Raw genomic sequence first — 26320 nt, forward strand, 5'->3', positions numbered from 1 at the left:
TTCCACTAGAGGAGGAATGCATTGCCTAACGACTGCACACCGAGACCCGCACTGGAACAAAAATGAGAGTGTTTGGTATTTTGTACAGTTAATAAAAGGTCTACTGTGGGGAACCCCCATTGTTGAAATACATGCAGGAGTACTGTGTTGTCGAGCTCCCTTCGCAGTCCTGAGAAATTTGTCTGATGAGGCTATCTGCTGTGGTGGTGTGGATATTGTGTCTGATGCACCATCGTCAGGGTATTATGGCTTGCAGGCAGAGGTACTGTGAGTGTGCTCCCCCTTGTCTGTATATATAATACATACAAGCTAAGACTTCAAATAGCTTTGTCTTTGATGAGTGGCAGGAATTGGGAGCAAGCATTGCGGACAGCTTGAAGTTCCAATAAGTTTATATGTCAAAAAGGATTCTGCAGGGGACCAGCGGTCCTATATAGAATGTGGGTGCAGGTGTGCTCCGCATCCCAGGAGTAAGGCATTTGTGGTCTGAATGAAGGGTGCCCCGTGCATACATTGGTCGGTTTTGCCCACAAGAGAAGGGGGTCCTTTATTTTGCCTGATATTGTGGGGTGCTTGTTAATGCTGTGCCTGTGTGGAACAAAGTTGATATGTAGCCTTCCTTGTAGGCAATGGATGTTTAATCTGGTGTGTCTGACAGCAAATGTTGTGGCTGCCATGTGGTCAAGGAGTTGGGGGTAAATCCTGGCAGATACCTGTGGGCTATTTCACGCGGTGGGTATGAGGCTGGTGAGAGTGAGAGAACATTGTCTCGATAGTGAGGCTATAGCCTCGATAGGGTTGAGGTGGGCCCCAATGAAGTCCATCTCTTGCACTGTTGTTAGAGTGGGCTGGTCGGTATTTATTAGGAAGCCCAGACTTGTAAAGAGGGTTACCACCTCTTCGGTGTCCTGCAATGATGTCTTCTGGGTTGACACTTTTAGTAGGCAGTTGCTTATAGTGTGTAGTATGACCATCTTGAATTGTTGCGTTTCTGACAAACTTGTTGAATTATTGGAGGTCGAGCATTGGTCTCCATCCACTGGAATTCTTGTGAGGGGAAGTTGATGGTTGGGATGCAGCAACTTGAGAAGTAGATTGTTGTCCCCTCAGGGCCTGTGTCTGCAACCCTGTGAGTCAAATCACTGCTGTTGTTGTGAATACATTGGCTGGTGCTATCATTGGGTTGTAAAGTAATTCCTCTGTTTCCTCTTCATTTTGGGGTTATAGGTCCCAAGGATCGGAGAGTCGCTCATGCGTCTGTGAGTGACTGGAGTGAGTCGTCTGTCTTTTTGGTGAATAATTTGGGCTGAAAAGTTTTCCACCACGGATTGCATCTCATCAGGGAAGCCAGAGAGATAGAGCCATGAGGTCCTTCTCATTACAACCACCATCAACACAGATGTTGCGGCCCTGTCCTCAGAATCAAGGGCTGCGAATTGTTCTCCCTTGTCCTTGGCAATAAAATTAATCAATTTGGACATTTTTGTGTAGTTTGTATAGTTGTATTTTGCTAGTAATGTTGCATAGTTGGCTATGCGGAGGTGAGGGAGTAAGGAGGCCCTCAAGGAGTAAGCCTTATTGCCAAAACTGATCATGTCTTTTCCAGTCCTTATCATGAGTTGTGTTTCAGGGCTGTTGTTGCATGGCACATCGCTGGACTGCATCTATCACTAAGAAATTAATCACTGGATGCGAAGTCCACGCCCTTTGTTGGTACACACCTCTTGTCAGACCTCCCGTTGGCTGGAAGGGCAGCTGCAGGGTTCCACAGAATGACCCTTATAGGGTCCATCAGAGCCTCATTCATGTGAAGGGCAATTTTTTTTTAAAAGAAGTGAATTTATGCAAAAAGTCCACTAGCCCATGCTGTGTCATGGGGACCTCCTCAAGGGAGAGGTCCAGAGAGGACTACCCTCTCAAATAAGCCATGGAACAGTTTGAAATCATCCCCTATAGTAGGAGGAGGAGTCATAAAGGTATCCTCTGTGGACAATGATGGCAAGTGGGTAGGTGATGTCCCCTGCAGGGGTGGAGGTTCTTTCTCCTCTTCCCCTGGTACCACTGAGGGTGCAGGTACAGAAGCCGTGGTGGGCAGTCCCCCCCTTGTTTGGGGCATATGACCCATGGAGTCCAGTATGCCCATTGGGATGGGAGCCACATAGGGGGTCCCCATACTACTGTAATTACCCGAGGACAGCATAATATGCCCCAGTACGGACTCCTGGGTTGACTGACTCCTGATGGATAGGAGCCAACGTGGGAATAGCTCCCTGTTCTTCCTTATCTTCCTCCTTCAAATAAGGAGTGAGACAATGAGTAATGTTGGGGATGCAGGGAGACTTGGTGCCGAGGGTATCATTCTTGTATCGGTACCGCGAATAGGGGGATCAGGGGCAGAGCTGAATACCAGAACACTCTGTCTGAGGAACTGCAAACGTGCTGGTTTGATTGGCCCCTGGGACTGCCTCCTTGTCAGTGCCAGGGCTGTGGAGGAGAAGGCAGCGCTGCTGGCTGCGCCGCTGTGCGTGTTGGGTGCGCCTTTGAAGAAGCCGCCTTTTGTAGTGGCACCACACCACCATTTGTAGATCGCAGTGCGGAGGCACAGGGTTTTGGTTTCCCCTTAGTGCCTGTGTCAGAGGCAGCTCTTGTAGAGTCTCTGGCTCTAGTGGTGCCAGGGGTGCTGGGATTTTCCACTACTTTGACTCCCGGTGCTGCACAGCCGGTGCCGGTATTGGATGCCTGCCCATGGAATGAACATACATTGCAGGGTAGAGGCACGGGGTTTTGATTTCCCCTCAGTGCCTGCATCGGAGCCTATTCCTGTAGAATCTCTGGTTCTAGCGGTGCGGGTTTTCCACCATCTCGGCTCCCAGTGCTGACAGCACAGCCGGTGCCGGTATTGGATGACTGCCCATGGAGTGGCTGTAGATTGTGGTGTGGAGTCATGGGGCTCCAACCTCCCTTCGGTGCCTGCGCCGGAGCCGTTCCCCAAAGTCTGTCTGCAGCAGTGCCGGAGCTTTCAGCCACCTGAGTCCCTGGCGCTGACAGCGCAGCTGGTGCTATTATTACCTATGGGACAGCTGTGTTTTTTGTTTGTTTGTTTTTTGTTTATTCTTGTGGTGGGGACCCAAATGCTTCCTCGAGTGATGCCTGGCGGGGCACTCCGATGTGGGGTTGGAGAAAGTACTCCTGTCCGAAACTGTCACTGGCGAAGTAGTGGGGGAGGGGGGTCCCAAGCCTCATGCCAGGATGCAGATCTGAGAGACCTCTCCACTTCCTGCCTTTCTGTAAGCCTGAGGCAATGCAGCACTTTGTTAGTGCCTGCGCTGGAGGCACTAACACACAGGCAGTAAACACACTGACCTTGGCTGTCAGGGACAGGCACTCTGAGCCTGGAGGCAAGGCACTGAGAGCCAGGAAACTGGGTATTCCTGTTGCGGGTGAGGGCTTTCGCCCTCAAAAAGGCTGTTTTTCTGAAGTTCCTGGCTGTGAGGGTTTTTTTGTTGTTTTTTTTTTAAACCAAGGAGAAAAGAAAGGGGAAACAAACTAAGTAGCTGATAACAAGGAAACTAAGTAATTGACTGTAACTAATTAACTACAAAGTAGCAAAGTGCTGCTAATTGCTCAGACTCCTAGCCAAGAGAGGTAGAGAAGGAACCAAGTGGGGGTTGGTCGCACAGCATCAGTTAACTGCCTGCAGCAGCATGAGACAGGGACCACGCATGTGTGACCGAACCTGGCACTGCTACTAAAAGTCTCCAACTGCGATTGCAAGGATGCACGAACACCTAAAGTGGAGCACCCACAGGGATAGCACTCGAAGAAGAATGTGGAGCTGCAGTCCCCCCGGGGCATATACCTTCCACCCAAATAGGTCCAGTTTTTTTGCAGCCCTATTCTTGGGAGCAGCGTCCACTAACAGTGAGTGTATAGATGTTTGCAAAAAGAAAAGGAGTACTTGTGGCACCTTAGAGACTAACAAATTTATTTGAGCATAAGCTTTCATGAGCTACAGCTCACTTCATCGGATGCATTTGGTGGAAAATACAGTTGGGAGATTTATATACACATGCAGAGAACATGAAACAATGGGTTTTATCATACACACTGTAAGGAGAGTGATCACTTAAGATGAGCTATTACCAGCAGAAAGGAGAGGGGGAAGGAGGAAAACCTCTTGTGGTGATAATCCAGGTGGGCCATTTCCAGCAGTTAACAAGAACATCTGAAGAACAGTGGGGGGTGGGGTGGGGGGGAAGAAATAACATGGGGAAATAGTTTTACTTTGCGTAATGACTCATCCATTCCCAGTCTCTATTCAAGCCTAAGGTAATTGTATCCAGTTTGCAAATTAATTCCAATTCAGCAGTCTCTCGCTGGAGTCTGTTTTTGAAGTTTTTTTGTTGAAGGATAGCCACCCTCAGGTCTGTAATCGAGTGACCGGAGAGATTGAAGTGTTCTCCGACTGGTTTTTGAATGTTATAATTCTTGACATCTGATTTGTGTCCATTTATTCTTTTACGTAGAGACTGTCCAGTTTGACCAATGTACATGGCAGAGGGGCAATGCTGGCACATGATGGCATATGTCACATTGGTAGATGCGCAGGTGAACAAGCCTCTGATAGTGTGGCTGATGTGATTAGGCCCTATGATGGTGTCCCCTGAATAGATATGTGGACAGAGTGGGCAACGGGCTTTGTTGCAAGAATAGGTTCCTGGGTTAGTGGTTCTGTTGTGTGGTATGTGGTTGCTGGTGAGTATTTGCTTCAGGTTGGGAGGCTGTCTGTAAGCAAGGATTGGCCTGTCTCCCAAGATCTGTGAGAGTGATGGGTCGTCCTTCAGGATAGGTTGTAGATCCTTGATGATGCGTTGGAGAGGTTTTAGTAAGGGGCTGAAGGTGATGGCTAGTGGCGTTCTCTTATTTTCTTTGTTGGGCCTGTCCTGTAGTAGGTGACTTCTGGGTACTCTTCTGGCTCTGTCAATCTGTTTCTTCACTTCAGCAGGTGGGTATTGTAGTTGTAAGACTGCATGATAGAGATCTTGTAGGTGTTTGTCTCTGTCTGAGGGGTTGGAACAATGCGGTTATATCGTAGAGCTTGGCTGTAGACAATGGATCGTGTGGTATGATCTGGATGAAAGCTAGAGGCATGTAGGTAGGAATAGCGGTCAGTAGGTTTCCGATATAGGGTGGTGTTTATGTGACCATCGCGTATTAGCACCGTAGTGTCCAAGAAGTGGATCTCTTGTGTGGACTGGTCCAGGCTGAGGTTGATGGTGGGATGGAAATTGTTGAAATCATGGTGGAATTCCTCAAGGGCTTCTTTTCCATGGGTCCAGATGATGAAGATGTCATCAATGTAGCGCAAGTAGAGTAGGGGCATTAGGGGACGAGAGCTGAGGAAGCGTTGTTCTAAGTCAGCCATAAAAATGTTGGCATACTGTGGGGCCATGCGGGTACCCATCGCAGTGCCGCTGATTTGAAGGTATACATTGTCCCCAAATGTGAAATAGTTATGGGTGAGGACAAAGTCACAAAGTTCAGCCACCAGGTTAGCCGTGACATTATCAGGGATACGGCTTGTAGTCCATCTTTGTGTGGAATGTTGGTGTAGAAGCCCTCTACACCAACATTCCACTCAAAGATGGACTACAAGCCGTCAGGAACAGTATCATCTTAAGTGATCACTCTCCTTACAGTGTGTATGATAAAACTCATTGTTTCATGTTCTCTGTGTGTGTATATAAATCTCCCCACTGTATTTTCCACCAAATGCATCCGATGAAGTGAGCTACAGCTCACGAAAGCTTATGCTCAAATAAATTTGTTAGTCTCTAAGGTGCCACAAGTACTCCTTTTCTTTTTGCGAATACAGACTAACACGGCTGCTACTCTGAAACCTGTATAGATGTTTGTAACCCTTGGAAGGCACAAAGTACCACCGTTCACTGAGCTTGGTGGCAGAGAGGCTGAGGTCTGCCACAGGGTCTTGGTCAAGTCTGTGACAGTTTTGATTAGTGGTAAGGCAATACCGGAAGGACCTGAAGTGGCCATGATGTCCACCATAGGGTCTGCCTCGTCTACAACTTCCTCCGCCTTAATACCCAGACCCTGTGCGACCCAGCGCAGCAACTGCTGCAACACACTCAAGTCTTCAGAGCTTGGGCAATGGCAGTGCCTGCAAGCACCTCATCTGGGGAAGACGAGGAGGAGGAGGCCACCAAAGAAGGTGGTTGCTCCCCTCCATCCCTTTCAGAGACATCACTTGAGATGGTGGGAACAGTGGTGGGATAGTCCGGTCTCAGTGCTGTGAAAGGTGTGGGGCACAGGCGTCAACGCTGGCCCCCATGCCAGTACCGGCGGCACTGTCTAATGGTGTGTCTGCGCCGTGGTGGTAATCGACGTCAGTGCAGGCAGTGTCAATGATGGTGCTCGTGCCGTAGTTGGTTCCAAAGGTGCAGCTGGTGCCGTAACCTGAGCCACTGACACCTCCGGAGTGGACGACACTATCAAAGGTGGCACCGCAGTTGATGCCATGGTTGCTGGCATTGACGCTGGAAGTAACTGCTCAGCTGATGAACGTGGGGGGACAAAGGTTGCAGACGCGACTGAAGCAGCACCCGAGTGAGATCCTTGGCTCAGGATCCTTGGGCAGGAGTCCTTACTGGAAAACCTGGGAGGGGGGTGGGCACAAGCCCACCCACTTCTAAAGGTTCCTCCCCCAGCCTAGCGGGAGGGACCCAGGAACCAAATGAATATGTGGGACAACTAATGAAAAACAGGGATCGGAGTGATGGTCACAGGTTCAAAACAGGGGGCGGGTGCCGCCCCCTGAGTCTCGGAGCTGTGGCCTGACTGTGGTGCCACTGATGGCTGGTCTCTGGATCTAGGCAAAGGGGATCGGCCCCTTTTGATCCTCCTCTTCTTCTGCATTGGTGCTTGGGACTGGTGCTGAAGGCTGGAGTGTCCTCGAGACACTCCATGACAGTGTCTAAAGTCCTTGGCCGCACCTTTCTTTGGCGCCTGGTCTCTTGAAGAGGGCACTGGCACGCTCAGCACCAAAGACGACGTGCTGGTGGTGGGATCCCCGGCACTCGGGTCTGACTACAGTAAAAGAGCTGCCTCCAGGAGGAGGATTTTAAACCGCTGCTCTCTCTCTTTCAGGATTCTTGGAATTCACAACAGATTTTACAGCGGTTTTTTTGGTGACCCTCACCCAGACACGATAAACAGGAGGGGGGTGTGTGTGTGGAGTGTCATTTTTTGGCATGCACTTCGCACTGTCCTTGCAGATCTTGAAGCCCGGGGATTGCGGCATGCCCCGGTTGCAACAAATAAGTGGGGGGAACCCCCATAAATGAAACTTACAACTGACTAACTAACTATACTAAACTATGCCATCTGAATAAACAAAATGAGTACAACAGGAATCGAACTGCTAAGTCACTTGCCAGAACAAGAGCAAGGAAAGTTCCAGCTACTGTCACTGGCGGTAAGAAGGAACTGAGGGGGTGGCGGGTCAACAGGACTCTATATTGGGTGCCATGAAGGCGTGATTCCAGGTGGCACCCAGGCTGATCCTAAGGTTGCTGCTAGGGAAAATTTTCTGGCTACTGTGCACATGTGCATTCACACACCTAATTGGAGTCAACATGAACAAACACTCGAAGAAGTAGTCTCATTTCTGTCACTTCCTTACCAGGGACAGCTAGGGATGCCAAAGCAAGAAGTGTTGTCTGCAAACCCTCATCATGTATGTTTGATTTGGTTTGATGCCACGGGGGTTGATCTACTTACTGTTTATGAATGCAATTTTTAATTTCTCTCTCTAATTGCACAGTTCGTTTTTTTTTTAAACTATTTCTTTCTGTAGGGTAGATGGGAAAAGTTTCCTGGCGTAATGAAAGTGAATAGTCTTAGTGTATGTGAAAGCTATGGGTGTACCTCGGAGTTTATTACTGTGCCTTTAAGCAAAGCACGTCTATTGGGAAATCCGATTAAAACATAAATAGTAACATTTTCAAAAAGGAGTCTAAGTCCCATTTATCAAAAGTGACTATGGCTATGTCTACACTAGACTTGTTACCACAGCACAACTACGTCACCGTAGACACTTGCTACAGCAACAGAAGGGGTTTGTCCAGCAGTGTAGTTAATTACCCCCTCAAGAGGCAGTAGCTAAATTGACAGAAACATTTTTCCATTGACCTAGAGGAGTCTACATTAGGCTTTGCAATGGCTTAACTATGTCTCTCGAGAATGAATTTTTCATACCTCTGAGCTATGTAGATATGTTGACCTAAGTTTTAGGCATAGGCCTGGTCTGAGGCACTTAGGAGCATAACTTTGTAATGCAGACCAGGCCTAAGTCTCACTGAAAGTCTTGGGCACTTTTGATAATTTTACCCCAAAGCCTGGGTCAGAGCAGGAAGAATTTTGTTTCTTTTTAAAACAGCTTGGCACCTGGGACTGGAATTGTAAACCAGAAGAAAGTATGATCTTTCTGGATATTTCACTGTTTATTATATTTTGGTTTTGTTTGTTTTATCTACAAGTTAAATGTTTTATCTACATTTTCTTCCTTTTTTGTTAAACGCGTTATTGCTTCAACAATTTAGTTCTCTCCAGTCATCCAGTTCTCCTCACAAGATAGCAATTTACCTACTTCATGGATGGTTTAGGAAGTTTAATTAAAGCTTGTCAAATACTCTGAAGACTTCAAGTGCAATGTAAGCGATGAATTCTTATGAAATAGTGAACAAGTACCCTGGCCTATAGCAATGGAAATATCTGACTAGATCAGCCACAGAGAGGGAGGAATTAATCCTTCAAAAGAAGGGACAATGAGAAACCAGTGTAAAGGTTGAAACTTCATTTAAAGTAAATTTGATGAAAAATAAATGTATGATTGGGAGGGGCATGGGTTTGGGATAGCAGTTTAGTCTGGTACCAATTATAGAATGATAGTACATAAAATTAGAAAGGATCTTTCTAAAATGCATTATTATGCTTGCATGTAGTGAATTACAGGATCAGGTCAAAGCTTAAAACTATACACAGACAGTGAAGCATCTACTACCAAACATGAATTATTTCCCCCAATGTTGGCTAACACCCTGGAGTTTGCATTAAGACAAGTGTTCATTTCTAGAACCATTAATCAAACAGTGCAAAGGAGAAGATACCCTATGTCACTGGTGCAATATTAGCACAAATAGTGTGGGGAAAATAAAAATGGACAGTATTCTAGCACTGGAATAGCCTCTACTCACTTCATAGCCATTGGGTAATATTGAGATCCCAGAAGTGTGAAGCTATGGGGGTACATTGTGCTAAAGTGGTGAGCATCAATTAAGAATGACAGGGATTCAGAGTAACTAGCAAGGATTTTCAGAATCTAGATAGTTTTGTGCATTTTTGGAGCTACTGCCCAGAGGAAGAGATTCAGATGAGTAGGACATTAGGACAATGGTAATACCTTGCAACAGCTTATTAACAAGTTTCCAGTTTAAGTCTATTCACAAGCAAGGACCTGAAACCGCAAAAACTTATACTGAACTTGATGCACAATTAATAATGGAACTATTCATAGTGATAAAGTTAACCATATACATAAGTTATCTGTCAAGGTTTTTATACTTTGCCCTCCACTATAGTATCTGAGTGCTTACAGGTCCCAGAATCTTTAAATAATGTAAAGGAAGTAAATATATATAAGTATGAGAGCTGGTTGATAAACTGAGAAAAAATATCAAGAATTTTTTTTAAAAACATCATTGGAATTTTTAAAAAATCAAAACATTATGAGTGGTTTTATAGTTCATTAAAAATCCAGAAAAAAATCATGAAAACTGTCAAATTTTTTTGTTAAAAATTTTCAAAATGTAATCAAAATTTTGAATAATTTCTGCCAGCTTTAATAAATATTGTTGAATGATGCAGATTTGTCTCAGTTTAGCCGCATGCGATGATTTACCTTTCACAAACAACAGGCCTGGATTCATTCTGGACTGGGCCCAATGAGGAACATGGCTGCCGAGGGGGAGGTGCTATAGGAATACTGGAATCCAAAGAACTTGTTTTCCGATGCAGAGTCTCCTGTGCTAGTGCTGCTGCAGAGACTTCATTGTCCACAGGACAGGATCCAGCTCTGCCATGGCTGACAGCTGATGGAACCTCAGGCCCTACTGCGCCCTGGAGGGCCATCTCTGCAGCTGCTTGCTCAACCTCCAGAGTTGGTGATGATGGAGGTGACACTCGGGGCTTGCGTTTGGTAGATGCTCCAGAAAGCAACTTGAGCAAACCTTTTTTTTCTTTCTGTTAAGCAAAAATAAAGAGTGTAAATTAAAGTCATTTTAAAACAAGAGACATTTGGCAGACAATGAAGAATTGCAATACATTTTTTAAAAATACATGGTCATTTTGATCTCAGAGGACTGCGTTAATAAGGACAGATACTTTGAGACCTCCACAAAGTAATCATTTTGATTAAATCTAGCAAACTAAGTAGTGTTATAAATTATTTCCATTAAATAAATGCCCTTGGCTGCAAAAGTTACTAGAGAAAGAAATGTCTTTTTCTAATTTCTGCTGTAAGAATACAGTACTGTTTTTTTAGTAACCAAAAAAGAAAAACACTTCTGCTGCAAAGGAATGTATGCACCTTCCTTCACTCAAGCAGGACCACAAATGGGCTAACCTCCTTCACTTATCTGAGAAAATGAACCCAGCCAAGTGATTGCCTTAAACGCCAACCACTATGCTTCAAAAGAGAATTTACAGAGTGCAGAAGTCAGCTGAGGGCTCTTTAAGAGACAGCCATTAGAGGCTGAGAGTTTTGGTCAGAGGGGAGGATCCTGGGAAAGACGAGAGATTCCTCTGATATTGAGCAGGGGGGAAAACCTGCACCACAGCCTGTGGTTTGGACGAGGGCCTCCAATTTTTCCTCCCTTATTCCGCACAAAGGAGATCTTGAATGGTTAGCAGAATTTGCCAGGAGGGGAATTGTTTGTGTTTTGTGTCCTTGTTACAAGGGAGAATTGTAAACATTCTTTTTACCTGCTCAGACAGAAACCCCTAAAGACTACAGAATCATAGAAATGTAGGGCTAGAAAGGACCTCAAGAAGTCATCGAGTGCAGCTTCTTGCACTGAGGCAGGGCCAAGTAAACCTAGACCATCCCTGACAGGTGTTTGTCCAGTCAGTTCTTACAGAATCTCCAATTATGGGGAGTCCACAACCTCCCTTGGCAGTCTATTCTAGATCTTAACTACCCTTAGAGTTAAAAAGTTTTCCTAAAATCTAACCTAAATCTCTCTTGCTGTGGATTAAGACCATTACTTCAGGTCCTATATTCAATGGACATGGAAAACAATTGATCCTCTTTATAACATCCCTTAATATATCTGAAGGCTAACAGGTCTCCCCTCAGTCTTCTTTTCTACAAAAATAAACATGCCCTTTTTTTTAATCTTTCTTGATTGGTCAGGTTTTCTAAACCTTTTCTCATATTGTTGCTCTCCTCTGGACTCTCTCCAATTTGTCCACATCTTTCCTAAGTGTGCCACTCAGAACTGGACACAGTTCTCCAGCTGAGGTTCACCGGTGCCAAGCAAAGTGAGACAATTACCTCCCATGTCTTAAATACGACACTCTGGTTACTGGACCAACTTCTGTTGGTGAGAGAGACAAGCTTTTGAGCTTACACAGAGCTCTTCTTCAGGTCTGGGACACTAAGTCAAAATGTCATTGCTAAATACAAGGTTTGAACAGACTGTTTAGCATATGTAATAAACACAACATGGCTACAACAACACTTTATACAGCGGTCTTGTTAATACACCCCAGAACGAAAATTAGCCTTTTTTGCAACTACATGGCGTTGTAGACTTGTTCAATTTGTAATCAACTATAACCCCCAGAGCCTTTTCAGCACTGATTTGTTCAAACCGCTTTTGTATTTCTTCCCTTTTTAAAGAGTCTGGCAGTGATCTTCTTACATAAACCCTTTGACTGAATAAGTTTAGGTATGTAAGAGAGAACTTCCAAAACAGTAGATGCTCAATAAAACTTCAGCAAAAGACATTTCAGTCTAATCTCAGTTGGCTGCAAATGAAGTAATTACATGAATGCACAGTACTGGGTACCTCAGTTTAAAGGTGAACAACAAAAATGATTAAGAGTAGCAGACATTAGCCTGTGGGGAAATATTACAATAACTACTTATGTATAGCTTGACAAAGCAGTGACTGTGAGGGAAAAGTTACAAGACAAATGTCTACAAGTGTTTAACCTAGGAGTTAAAGGAAGTGGTCAAAAGGGGTATAAACTATAAATAATATATTACAGTTAAAAATCAGAGGAAAATGTAGTATATTTTTCCTCAAATTCAGCCTAATAGCAAGATCAATTAGGTAGGAAGAATCACTCCCATGGAGAAAGGTGAAAGCTTGAGTTTAAAATTGAAAGTGGTACCGGAGAACACTGCAAGGAGCAAATTGTGCACGGGGAAGAAAATGGATTAATTGAGACTCTACTAAACACAGAATTTGGAAGAGAGCCGTGCTTCTACGACTGACATTTTAGTTCATTATCTTTTTCTTGTTCAACAGAAATATCATGAAATTAAACTTTTCATAAACTTCAATTTTCTCATTTAAGGTATTAACATAATGAAGGAAATTATCTTTATTTTTTTTTGCCATAAAACATTAAACTCTTTCTGACTTATTTTTTGAAGGAAATTGTACACACTAAATACATATTGATTTTCATTAAATATTAACTTTATTTTATAAGACTCAATAATTTATGTTCCCATAAATTCGTGTTTACAGGCTCACCTATCAACTTACAGAGGCCCACTAATTAGAGTTGCTGACCATGCAAGAGTCCCCTGAAGCATCCAGGAATCAGGTTACAGCTCCAGAAAGAATGAAATATAAAGAATTCCAACAACAGAGCAACTGATCCCTCTGACCTGCAGCAATTCTCTTTCCTAATCCTGCTGAACTCTGTATCCTACTCTTTATCCAATTGCACCTCTGCTCCAATATGCACCCACCACCCTAAATTATTCTAACAAATATGGACTTGCCCTAACATACAGCTATTCAAATGAATGCCCAACTTGCTCAATCTTCCATAAAAGCCCACTGTATGTTACTCTTAAATCATACAAAGACATGAATGTAAGTCTATTTAAAAAGTTCACATGATAGAAGTGAGATACTGCCTGGGATGCAAATATAATCCCATGCCCACCTTGTTATCCTTGTCTGGTTTACTGACTGCAGTAGTCCCACCAGCTGCTAAAGCATTTTCAGGAGAAGCAGGAGCCCCAGGGTGAACACTCACAGCTCTCCCACTCATGTCTCCATCTAAAGGTGCAGAGGTGATGCTGGGAGAGTTTAAAGAAGCTGCTGCACAAGCTAGTGGAACATTTGATCGGTTGATATTCACAGGAGTGACGTAAGCAGCAGCATTTGAAAGCTGAGGCTGGAGCTGCTGGGAAGCAACAGAATGGTGGGGGGTGATCACAGCTGCAGGAATAAGGCATGCTGAACTTTGAGCCTGTATTGGCATCACGGCTGCTGTAGGTCTTTCTTGGCTGTGTACTGCAACGAAGATAAGGGGAGGAAATGTGAAAGGAAGTATTATTATCAAAGACATATACACATTGAGACATTAGTCACAGTGATATAACAACTTATTAAAAAAAAAAAGCTTCCCTTCCACCATCACCCCTCCACATAAAAACTGTAATAGTATATGTGGGTGTTATGACACAGCATCTCAACATTAGATTTACCAAATCAGAACAGAGAAAAAAAAATTACCTGTACTGAGACTGTTGTTCTTAAAGACGTGGTGCAGATATATATTCCACTCACGTGTGTATGGGCCCAGCATATCAAAGCCTGAGAGCTTTGCCTAGAAGTAATCATCAGGGCAGCACACGTGCCTTCTGGTGCCTCTTAGTGCCTCCCATTGCTAAGATGGGTCATGGAATATGTTTGCACCCACATCTCAAAGAACAACAATTATAGTACAGGTTAGTAACTGCTTTTTCTTCTTCAAGTGGTTGCTCATGTTTATTCCACTCAGATGACTCTCAAGCAGAAACACCAGGAAGTGCGGTTTGGAGTATACTTAAAAATGACTGTAGAACTGCTTTTCCAAACCTTGCACCTGATCTAGATGCAGTTATAATAGCACAGTGTGTGATGAAAGTATGCAGTGAAGATCAGGTGGCAGCCCTGAAAATGTCCAATATAGATGTGTCATTGAGAAATGCACCTGGAGTTGCTTTGGCCCTGCTTGAATGAGCCACTGGTCTTAGTGATGGTGTGGCCTGAGCTACCTCATAGGCCACTATAAATGCAAGAAATAATCCACCTGGAGATCATCTGTGCAGAAATCACCTAACCTCTCATCCAATCCACACAGGACACAAAAAGATGAGGTGATGCACTGAACGGTTTAGTCCTCTACAAATAGAACTCCACGGATCATCTCACATCCAGCAAATGAAGGTGCTGTTCATCTGCATTTGAATGAGGCTTAGGAAAAAATATAGGTAAGTATATTGTTGCTTAAGGTAAAATAGTGAAACCACTTTAGAGAAAAATTTGGGGTGTGGTCTTAAGGCCAACTTGTCTTTGAAAAACTGTGTATAGGGCAGCCCTGCCATTAGGGTCTGCAGTTCACTTACTCTCCTTGTGGATGTTATGGCAATAAGAAAGGCTGCCTTTTGACAAAGGAAGGAGAGAGAACAAGTTGCTAAAGGCTCAGATGGAGGTCCCATGAGGGCAGCCAGCACAGTGTTAAGCTCCCACAAGGGAAGCATTTCTTTACAGGTGGGAGAAGACAGACAACTCCTTTTAGAAATCTAACTACCAGGGAAAGAGAAAAAAATTGAATTCCCTTGGATTGGAGGGTAGAATGCAAAACCACCGCTAAGTGGACCTTCACTGAGCTGAAAGACAGACTTGAGGACTTAAGACGTAACAGGTAATTCAAAATGAATGTGGGCTAACATCAGCTGGATTCCTTGAGCTAGTGCTCAAACTGGAAAAGCTTCCACTTGGAAAATAGTTAGATCTAGTAGAGGGTTTTCTATTATTAAGTAGGACTCATTGAACTGGGTCTGAACATCTTCCTTCCTTCTCATCTAACCATACAGCATCCAAGAGGATGCATCAGTAAGTCAGGAAGAAGGGAAAGAGATCTGGGAGACTGAACAGATAGACTTGTAAGGTCGGAAAACCAACATTGTCTTGGCCAAGCTGGTGCAACAAGAATCAGGTTAGCATGATCTAGTTTCAGACTGAGAATTACTTGAGAGATGAGAGGGAAGCATACATCAGGGCTGATCTCCAATTCAAATCACAGATGTCAGTTAAAGATCTTGGATTGAGACTTGATCTGGAGCAAAACTGACAGCACTTCTTGTTTTCCTTTGTAGCAAATAGATCAACAGACAGAATGTCCCATTCTCTGAAGATGCAGCTCCAAATGCTGCTCTTCAGAGAGCACTTATGATTCTGGGAGAAATTCCTGCCGAGGTGATCAGCCAACTGATTCTGAGCCCCCGGTAAGTGTGTGGCTGGATAAGTGATGCCTTCTTTGATGCAAAAGAGTCAAAACTATATTGCTTCCTAACAGCGCTGGTTGAAGCAGGCTCCTCCCTGCTTGTTCACGTAATACATTGTGGTGGTATTGTCCATAAGCAGGTGAACCACTGTGCCCTTGATCTGAGCTTGAAAGGTCCAGAATGCATTGTAAATTGCTCAAACTCCAGGATGTTTATATGAAGGGAGCTTCCTATTTTGCCCACAAACCCTAACCTTTCAAAGTCTCTCAATGTGCTCCCCAACCTATTGTGGAGCCATAAGTAACTATAGTCCTGGTCAGTGCAGGCTGGGCAAATGAAACACCTTCATATGCATTGATGTGATGTGCTCATCATGCTAGGGATTCAACGATCGCAAGTGGCACTCAGACAGGCTTGTCCAATGACTGACAACTTGGGAAATAGACCAATTTCAGCAAGTATTGAAGAGAATGAAAATACAATCTCACATGTTGGACTACTGCAGCCATATGATCTAGTAGCAACAGACAAACACGAACCATAGTTGAAGCATGAGACCTGAGGGACAGATATAGGTGCTGAATTGTCTGAAAACAATAGTTTGGTAGAAAAGTCCTTTAACTCAGAGTCCAGTAGGACCCCAGTGAACTCGATTATTTCTGCTTGAATTAATACTGACTTCCTTTTGTTCAAAATCAACCCCAGTAAATCAAAGAGATGAAGTGTGAACTGGGCAGGAATGAGGACTAATGTAGTGTTCCAGGCCTCAGCTAGACTATGCCTACTGTGAGGCGAGGCAGAGGCAAACCTTACATTTTTAAACTTTACAACGGAAAACCCAGAAATTCGTTAAGAACATAAATAATATGAAGCAACATCAAATACTTACTTATGAGAATAATAAACTGTAAATTACCAGCACAATAAAATAAATTTGTCAACACCACGCTGCGTCCCCCAAGAAGGAATCAGCTACTTCTCTCCCTGGCTGCAAAGTCTGAATTCACCTCTCGGGTTCCAACTTCACCTCTCTCCAGCCTGGCAATGCTTCTGCATTTGACACTACAAAGAGCCAGACCTCTTTCCAACAGGTTCACCTGTGATTTAGAGTTCTTCGTCTGGACCTACCCATTGACCTACTGCACCCAAACTGCATTCCCTCTTTTAGCGTCCCAGTGGTCAATCTCACTGTTCATACACCCTAGGCCCCTTGTCGCCTGGCTCTTTGGTCTTGGCCCTTCCAGGTCCTGCTTCCTCTAACACAGCTTCTCTGGCAAATCCCCTTTTTACCCAGCGCTGCTCTCTTTTAGCCTTCTTCTTCTTTAATTGCCTTTCAGCTGCTTCTACGGCACTTCCTGAGCCTCCTCCCCAGCTTGAGCTGCCATCTCATTGGCTGTCTCTCTTGCCAGAATAGAACTGTATGCTGCTGCATCATAGCTGCAAGCCCTAATACTACCCATCTTGGTTGAAACTGGAGCAGGTGCTAGTGCTAGGGCCAGGGTTACTACACTTGTGCTTCAGACTTGTAGCTCAGTAACCAATCATCCAGGTAAGGAAAGACATGGATTCCCATCCTTCTGAGATAGGCTGCCACTACTGTCATGCATTTGATGAACACACGTGGGGCTGATGATAGGCCAAAGGGAAGAACTGTGTATTGATAATATTGACATGCTACTACAAGTCTCAGAAACTTCCTGTTGCTTAGGAAAATTGCCACATGAAAGTAGGCATCCTAAAGACTGATGGCAGCAAACCAGTCATGTGCTTATTTGGGGACAATTAGAGCCAAGGTTACCACATGGAATCTGATGTCTGATGTATGTATGTGTTGAGTTCTTCAAGATCCAGAATGGGTCTCACCTCTCCCTTTGACTTGGGGATCTAGAAGTAATGAGAATAGAAGCGCTTTCCCTGATTCTGAAGGAAAACTTCCTCTATAGCTTGTGAAACAAGAATCTGGATCTGCAGAAGGAGCAGTGACTTGTGAGAGGGGTCTCTGAAAAAAAGATGGGGTGGGGTGGTGGGAAGCGGGGATAGACAAAAATTGGATGGCATAACCCAATCCAAAGTGTTCAAGACCCACTTGTACATGGTTATTGGTTCCCAAGCACTGTAGGAGTGGGAGAGCCTGCCCCCAAATAGAGGAAAAATCATGGGGATAATCACAACTGGAATGCTGTCCTCAACAGGAGAGTCAAGTTGATTGCATGCCTAAAGCTGATGGAGAATGGGCAGGTTGGTTGAAATTTGAATCAGAAGACCTTCTTGTTTGTGAGTTATTTCTCTTCCTAGAGAAGTCCTGCTGTCTAGCCAGATAAGCTGATTGCCAGAAATACTGCTGCTATTGTTGCTGATCTCCATATTGGCATGTCTGACACAGTATAAACTCCCATTGAGCATAAAATAGCCTGAGAGTCTTTGAAAGAATGTAATGTATGCATGTTACTTACCTGTAATTGGAAGTTCTTCGAGATGTGTGGTCCTTATCTGTATTCCACATGTGGGTATGCATGTGCACCATGTACCCAAATCCAGAAATTCTAACAAGCAGTGTCTGCTGGCCTACAAATGCACAGTAGATTTCGTGTACCCAACAAAGGGGACAAGAGGTAGTGTGAGCCCATTGTCTCTCCAGTTCTTCTTATGATCACGAATCCAATGGGATCCGAAACAGAGGGTATAGAGGGAAGGTAATGGAATACAGACAGGGGCCATAAATCTCAAAGAAGTTCCAGCTACAGATAAATAACCTCCATTTCTTCTTCGAGTGTTGGTGCCTATGTGTATTCCACACATGGGTGATTGATAAGCAATGCTCAGACTGAAGGGCCATGTGAGGAAGCTTGCAGTACTGCAGTTCCCACTGGTGCATCCTCAATATGCACATAATGTCTAGCAAATGTGTGGATGTCACTTCAAGCAGCTGGTCTGCATATATCTACTATGGGTACATCCTGCAGGGATGCTAGAGAGATGGCATGTGCCCTCCTGTGTTAGGAGAAGGTATATGGGCTAATCTGTATCGCTTTATGATACACCGACTTAGAGATTCTCTGAGAGGATATTGCTTGACTTTGCAGCCTTTCTGCTACGGTGAGAAAAAGTCTTGATTTTCTGATAGGTTTGGTCCTTGGCAGATAGAAAACCAGGGCATATCTGAGGTTGAGGGAAGGGAAGTATTTTCTCTTCAGCAGAAATGTGGGATTTTGGGAAAAGGACAGATTAATGGATACTTTGGTTAGCATGGAATTCAGAAATAACCTTGGGCAAGCATTTAGGACAGAGAGAAGGGATATCTTTTCCTTGTGGAAAAAGCATACCAGGAGGGTCTGCCATGAGGGCTCCCAAATCCCTCACTCTCCCGGATGCAACTAAAAATGCAACTTTCATGGACAGCTGGGAGATGGAGCATGTCACCTATTGTTCACATGATGTTCTGGTGAGTGTTGACAGGATGAAATTGAAGTCCTACTGAGATGTACGTTTGACCACTGGTGAAAAGATCCTGAGTAGGCCCTTCATGAATCTTACTGTTGTTGGGGTGTGTCTGTATGAAGACAGAACATCCATCCACTGGAGGGAGGAAGGCACTAATCGCTGTGAGATGGACCCACAGTGAGCTAATGGAAAAGCCTGAGTTTTTAAGAGACAGGAGATCATCTAAAATGACCAGCATATTTGCAATGCCCAGAGAAGGCTCATTACGCTGCATCTAGATAGAGAAACATCTCCATTAAGTTAAATAGCAGGTCCTAGTTGAACCTTTCCTACTTTGGGAAAGGATAGCTTGAATGGGTGTCAAACAAGAGCATTCTACTTCTGATGTCCAACCAACACCAGACCATGAGATAGAGCGAGTCCAGATTGGGGTGTCTGATTCTCCCCCAACCTCCCTGAGATCTGGGAAGGGGCAAATCCTGACTGGTGTGGTGGTGACATTTTCATGGCAATAGATACCAGCGATCCCTAGGGAAGTCACAGCTGGAGGGGTAGCATCCAGATCTCATTGACTTCCTGTTAGAGATTGGCTCTCTCCAAGGAGATGGAAGTGGCCATAAATTCTGACTCATCCAAGCCCGAAAACTGCTCCCCTTCCAATGGTGGGGCCATTGGCACCAGGGCATGCCTGCCCAATGTTTGGAGATTAGATAGTTCCTGAGACACTGAAGTAGTATTATCTTTTCATGTCGTAATGTCCCTTAGGAGAGCTGGCCTGGAAAGGATGGGAGACTGCACTGCAGATAAGGAAGGAAGATATCCTTTGGTGTAGTATATGTCTTCGTATGTCCCAGTGTCTGGGGTGTGGTTGGGGGGTTCCGACGGTCAGAATCAATGGTTCCAGCATGTCTTGAGAGCTAGTGTGGTCCTTAAATGAGCGAGCCAGTACTGACAAGTCCAGACCTTCACTCTTAAACAGAACTGACAGATGATGGTCCTTGTATAAGGGGAGCTGGCAGCACCAACAGAATCAGAGGAGGTTTTTTTTTTTTTTGCATGCTGTACCCTCCAACTTAGAGGTTTTCACCAGTGCTGGTCCCTTAGGAACCACACACAAAGGCTCACCTGACTTTGATGGGCTCATGAAGGGATTGTGTTTCTTGTGGACAGTACAGGACAGGGTTCTGTCCTTGCGACGATAGGAGTGCACTGTACTCTCATGGGAAGCCTTGGATAAAGAGTCCTTGTGCTTAGGAGCTACAGACTCTGCTCCTAAGCTCATGCTTGGAGGGTGCAGCACGTCTATTGGGTCCTATGTACGGGGTGGGTGGTTTTTCTTGCCCAGTTCAGAGTGGGGCCTCAGCCTTCTTCATAAGTGTTTCCTTAAACAAAGCTCACAACCTTTGTGTGTTCTTGGTGGAAACAAGACACAAATACTACACTTAGTAGAGATATGCGTTTCATCCAAGCCACAGAAGTAATATTGGTGATTGTTGCTCTCAGAGAAGAAGTGAGGGCAGGAGATACAATTCTTCAACCCCGGGACTCTGGGCATAGTCTGATTATGGGGAGGGAGTCTCCAGAATGGGGGAAAACAAGCCATATTAACTATAACATAGAGTTATATAGTAATATAAAAGCTATGAAGTTTAAAAACTGTTTACAAATCTATTTGCAGAGTCTCTCAAGAGAAAAAGCAGCAGAAATCTGTGGACCCAGAGATTTTGACTCAGGACATGTGGCAGTAAGAAGGAACTGGTGAGGCATCAGACCGCATTGCCTCTTATGTCCTTGGTCAGGAGCATGAGGAGATCTACTGATCATGTGTGGGCCAATGGACACTGCTTGATAGAATTTCTGGACGTGGGCTCATGGCACTGATGCATATGTATATGTGGAATACACACAGGGATCAGGACTCTGAGAACTCATTGGTTTTCTCATAAAACAAAAAACTGATCTTCAAATGGTAAGTCCTCTGTGCTTTGTTGGACCTCAGGAACTTTGCCAAACTCTTCTCATTGTTGTAGCTGAGTCCATAATCCTAGAAGTGGCATATCCTCATCCAGTGCTGACTGTAGTGACATCTTTGCCACTAGATGGCCTTCTGCAATGAAAGCTTTAAACAATTTCCTGGAGGATTTCTAGCAGCTTATCCATAATTTTGGATATAGCCTCCTAATTACAAAATTATATTTTGATAATGGCACTTGCTGATTAGAAATGTGCATTTGTAAAGACACAGTTGAATTAATTTTCCTTCCCATTAAATCTAACCTCTTTGTCGTGAGGCATGGACTTACACCTCCCCTGTCACGGCCTCTCACTTGATGTTGTAATGACAAGAGAGTTAGGGACTGGATGTGAGTGAAAGCACTTGAAACCCTGCAGAGGGACATAATACCTCTCATCAGTACACTTCGCTGTGGGCAGCAAGTCAGTTAGGGTATGCCACAAAGTATTTGTATGTTCCAAAAGCACTTTATTTACAGCGAAAGAGCTACCCTCCCTGAAACAGACAGCTGGAGAAGGTCCACCAACGTATGGATGTTCTCCTGAACAAATTCAGCCTGAATGCCCTAGGCTGTAACCATTCGCCTCAGGAGATCTTGATACGACTTAAAATCCTCTGGCACAGGAGAAGATGAATCCAGCATTGTGGAATCACTCCATGAGGAGAAAAAGGAAGAGAAGATAATCAGATCTCTGGCAGCAACACCTGCCCCTGTAAAATTGGTTCAGGCTGAACTAGTTCAGAGGGAGCAACCTCAGTCTCTCTGCAGAGTAGGCGGCTCAAGAAGGGAGACTAAAGGGACTGGTGACCTTATCCTGGACTGAGCAGATGATCAGGACTTCGCAGATTGAGGAACATCCCAAGGGTTCCAAAGAGGCTACTGAGGATAAGGATATGGCATTGGTGGCCAGAAGAAACTGAGCCAAGAGCCCCTATCCCTACTGCTGGAATAGTGCCAATCTCAGTACCGATGGTGATCCCCAGGAAGTCTCAAAGATTTTTGAGGATGGTACTTGGAAGGGAAAGGAGAGGTGGAAGATGTCCCCAAGCTCAATCTTGAAGAACCTTCCAAGTAGCCTGGTGGCAACGGAGGAGCCACTTCAGGCGGAGCAAGCTGACATCCAGTCTCTTCTGAAGCCCAATATGCAGGCCACATTGGTGCCAGCATTAAGGTAACTGGCATTTTGGATACCGGTTGCGTCATCGCCCTTATGCTTGGCAACAGAATGGACTTTGGTACTAGGTTGAGGCTGGTACCAATACGTCAGGTGTGGTATACATCGAAAACATCGTTAGTACTGAAGACAGTATCTGCCCCGATGAGATCCTAGGTACCAAAGAGAAGGCTGAACTCAGCTCTGCATGCTGAGTTTTAAATGGTACTGAAACAGTGCTGGCACAGGGAATACTCCGCAACCAATCCAGCCAGTGCTGAGTGTACAAAAGAAACTACCACAGCTGAGTGCCCCTGAATTAATGGAGAGTCAGGAACAGAAAGGCAGAGCAAGTCTGATGCTGTCAGATATGCCAGTGGAACGGAAACAGTCAGTGCTGACATCACCAGATTCAATGGATGTCCCACAAACGATGCCGGAATCAACAGTACGGTATCCAATCGTCTTGGTACCAGACAGCAGGTAGATAGCCCAACTATGTCCTGTATTCTGAAGGAATCCCTGTGCCAGCCTATACTCCTTTTAGTAGATGAGAAGGAATCTCTCCAAGCTCTGGAGTGGCTGTGATCTGTTTTGAGAGTCCTTCTCCTCAGAGGACCAGAGAAAGGAGAACAATTTCTCTTTCTCCTCAGAGAGGAATCAGAATCTGGCCATGCAACAACAACCTGTGCCGGTTCCAAAGTTCTCTGAGGGGCTGGACAATCTGTGGATGCATCCTGCCCCAAAACAGGCCTCATGCCCGGCTCCATAAGGTGTTGCTTAAGTGCAAGTCTCTAGCCACCTGCATTCTCTTTCTGAATGACTTACAAATGGGGCACTTTTCTTTAATGTGCCCTTCTGCAAGACACAAACACAGAGTGTGGGGTCACTATTAAGGATAGCCACCCCACATAATGGGCAGTCTTTCAAACCTGGTAAGGGCATCAAACCAGGCTAAATCCTACTTAACTAAATTACTACTAACTGCTGAATACTAAGGGTACACTATAACTAGCTATATACACAAGCTCACAGCAAAGCACCATGACAGTAAAGCATGGGACAGATACTACACAGAGCGCTTCAATTCAAGCAGCAGGAAGTAAGAAGGAACAGAGAGGTCAAGGTGGCACTGCCCTTAAATAGCCAGGGGAGGGGCTATGAGGGGCCAGAAGGATGTATGCTACCCCTAAGGGTACTGCTAGGGAAAGTTCTCTGGCCTTGGCATGCTAGAGATTTGCACACCTGAGTGGAATACACATCTGGAACCACTTGAAGAAGAACTAATCCAAGCCTGGTACTTTACCATATGCACTGGCCAACATCTGAAACTTCATAGGAAGACTAATAACTCTGCACCTAGCAAAGCTCTATATGAAATAATCACACAGTGAACAAACCTAACCACAGTGCAGACCTCCTAGTGGAGTGCATCTTCCTTCCCTCAGTGTTCTGGACTTTGATGTTCAGATAGACTTTTGAGTTGGTTCACATTCTCCTCAAATACCAATCTGCTCTAGTATTTCTGCTACTAGTGACATTTTCACGCTGCTTATTGGGACCCCTTTGCAACACCATGGAACCACAGCCTCTAGTACTTGATTTCCCTGTTCCCCGCTTCTCACAATTTGGGCAGACTGAGTCAATACTTGTAGAAATTCGCTCTTAGCTGGCTAAGACAGACATGATTCACAAATCTGATTCAGCCCTCCAAACACAGAAGAGCACCTAGGGTAGGAGCCAGATGTCTTTTCTCTCACTTAGGAAAGGAACAGTCACTAAATTATATGTACACTTTAATAGACCATCTTTGCCTCCCTACCCTCCGATGTCTCCTGGAGTACCATGTAAGCTTCAACAAGGAAGTTTAGGAGAGACAGGGCCTGGCCTGGACTCTGCAGCATCAAAAATATTTTTGTTACATTGGATTGCTTTTTCTGCCTTGCATTCAGCTGAGAACAATGAGTGACTCAGCAATTTCAGAAAGGTGTATTAGAGTTTAGGAAATTATCTGTCTCTTAAAAAAAAATCAATCCACATTATCTGACTGATCTCTTGCATCAATGAATTTCATAGACTGACTACGTTCAGTGTGAAGCACAAGTTCTTTTTACCTGTTCTAACAGCACTGCGAGCCTGGTTGACTGTCATTTGCCCCGACATGTGCATAAGAACCTTGGTTTGTGGACTAGTTTGGATATGTGCCGCAGAAACCACAGCAGTTGGGATCACATTGGAATGGACTGTCATGCCATTCCCCTGAAGTTTCTGTGATGTTCCACCAGCAGTGGAAGGGCTGACCATGGTCATCACTCGTCCTGTCTGGCCAGCAGTAGACACGGGGACTTTTGCTTGCAAAGCACTTGTCACCGTCCTGCCAAAATTAAAAAGCCCTTTGATTCAATTATTTTTTAAAAACCCAAAACATAAGTAGTTACTAAAAGGCAATGCTCTTCATATCATTAGCTGGTTTTAGGTTTAAGTATATCAAACAAATCAATGTGAACAACTAGAAAAAAAGTAAACTATTCAGACATTTGCTTAAAAAAAAATCATACCTTGTGACTGGTGCCACATAATTGCCAGGGAAAACACCAATCTTGCTTGTATACATGGAGGTTCCTTTGAACCAGCCATCTTGACAACGTTCAAACACTAAAAACATCTCCCCCTTTCGCAGTTCCAGTTCATCCTCTTTTCGAGGACTGTATGGATATATGGCAATATATCTAGAAGAAAGGAAAGCACATGAATCTCTCTTTATCTAATGTTTAAATTAAAGCTGTCAATTAATCACAGTTAACTGAAGCAATTAACTCAAAACAAATTAACTCAATTAAAAATTGTGATTAATTGCAGTTTTAATTGCACTATTAAACAATAATAGAATATCAACTGAAATTTATTATAAACATTTTCAAATATATTGATTTCAATTACAACCCAGAATACAAAGTACACAGTGTTCACTTTTTTTAAAATCAATATTTGCACTGTATAAAACAAAAGAAATAATATTTAAGTGCAACTTACAAATGTAGATTTTTGTTGTTGTTACATAACCACATTCAAAAACAAAACAGCGTAAAACTTCAGAGCCTACAAGTCCACTCAGTCCTACTTGTTCAGCCAATCGCTAAGATAAACAAGTTTGTTTACCTTTATAGGAGATAATGCTGCCTGCTTCTTATTTACAATGTCTCCTGAAAATGAGAACGGGCATTCGTTTGCATGGCACTTTTGTAGTTGGTGTTGCAAGGTATTTCGGGCCAAATACGCTAAACATTCATATGCCCCTTCATGCTTCGACCACCATTCCAGATTGTTGGGCCACACGTAGAACTTAGTCTTGACATGCTTGTACATATGCCAAGTCCCATACCAGTCCATGGCTCATCCGGGCACATTAAAGTAGAACCAGAGGTCCTTGTTGCCAGGCTGGCTGAAGTACCCCAGGCTTATGGGCAGAATCTTACATTTGTGACTGAACTCCTTGGGAGAGAATTGTATGTGTATGTGGGGAGAATGTTCTGTGGTTGTACCCGCATTCTGCCATATATTTTGTGTTATAGCAGTCTTGGATGACGACCCAGCACATGTTCATTTTAAGAACACTTTCACTGCAGATTTGACATAACACAAGGAAAGAACCAATGTGAGATTTCTAAAGATAGCTATAGCACTTGACCCAAGATTTAAGAATCTGAAGTGCCTTCCAAAATCTGAGAGGGGCGAGGTATGGAAAATGCTTTCAGAAGTCTTAACAGAGCAATACTCCAATGCAGAAACTCCAGAATCCGAAACATCAAGAAAGAAAAATCAACCTTCTGTTGGTGGCATCTGACTCAGATGATGAAAATGAATGTGCGTCAGTCCACACTGCTTTGGATCATTATCGAACAGAACATGAAATATATGGCAGTATGTGGATAAAACAGAGCAGGGCACATATAATTCTCCTCCCAAGGAGCTCAGTCACAAATTTAATTAATGCATTATTTTTTTTAACAAGCATCATCAGCATGGAAGCACGTCCTTTGGAATGGTGGTCGAAGCATGAAGAGGGATACAAATGTTTAGCATATCTGGCATGCAAATACCTTGCAACACCAACTA

The 26320-nt window shown here is 44.2% G+C and overlaps 1 protein-coding gene across 1 annotated transcript in view; it reads right to left on the bottom strand.

Moving 5' to 3' along the window:
* Positions 1–26320, bottom strand: part of SH3RF1 (SH3 domain containing ring finger 1) — a 160044-nt gene that overhangs the window by 19790 nt on the left and 113934 nt on the right. Inside the window, exons 8-11 of the mRNA XM_038400901.2 lie at positions 24763–24933; positions 24319–24578; positions 13264–13616; positions 9977–10317 (exon numbers count right to left, since the gene is read on the bottom strand). Coding sequence (XP_038256829.1) covers positions 9977–10317; positions 13264–13616; positions 24319–24578; positions 24763–24933 — 1125 coding nt within the window. The remainder of the gene's footprint in view (positions 1–9976; positions 10318–13263; positions 13617–24318; positions 24579–24762; positions 24934–26320) is intronic.

Source organism: Dermochelys coriacea, chromosome 4 (assembly GCF_009764565.3).
Source record: "Dermochelys coriacea isolate rDerCor1 chromosome 4, rDerCor1.pri.v4, whole genome shotgun sequence".
Classification (NCBI taxonomy): domain Eukaryota; kingdom Metazoa; phylum Chordata; order Testudines; family Dermochelyidae; genus Dermochelys; species Dermochelys coriacea.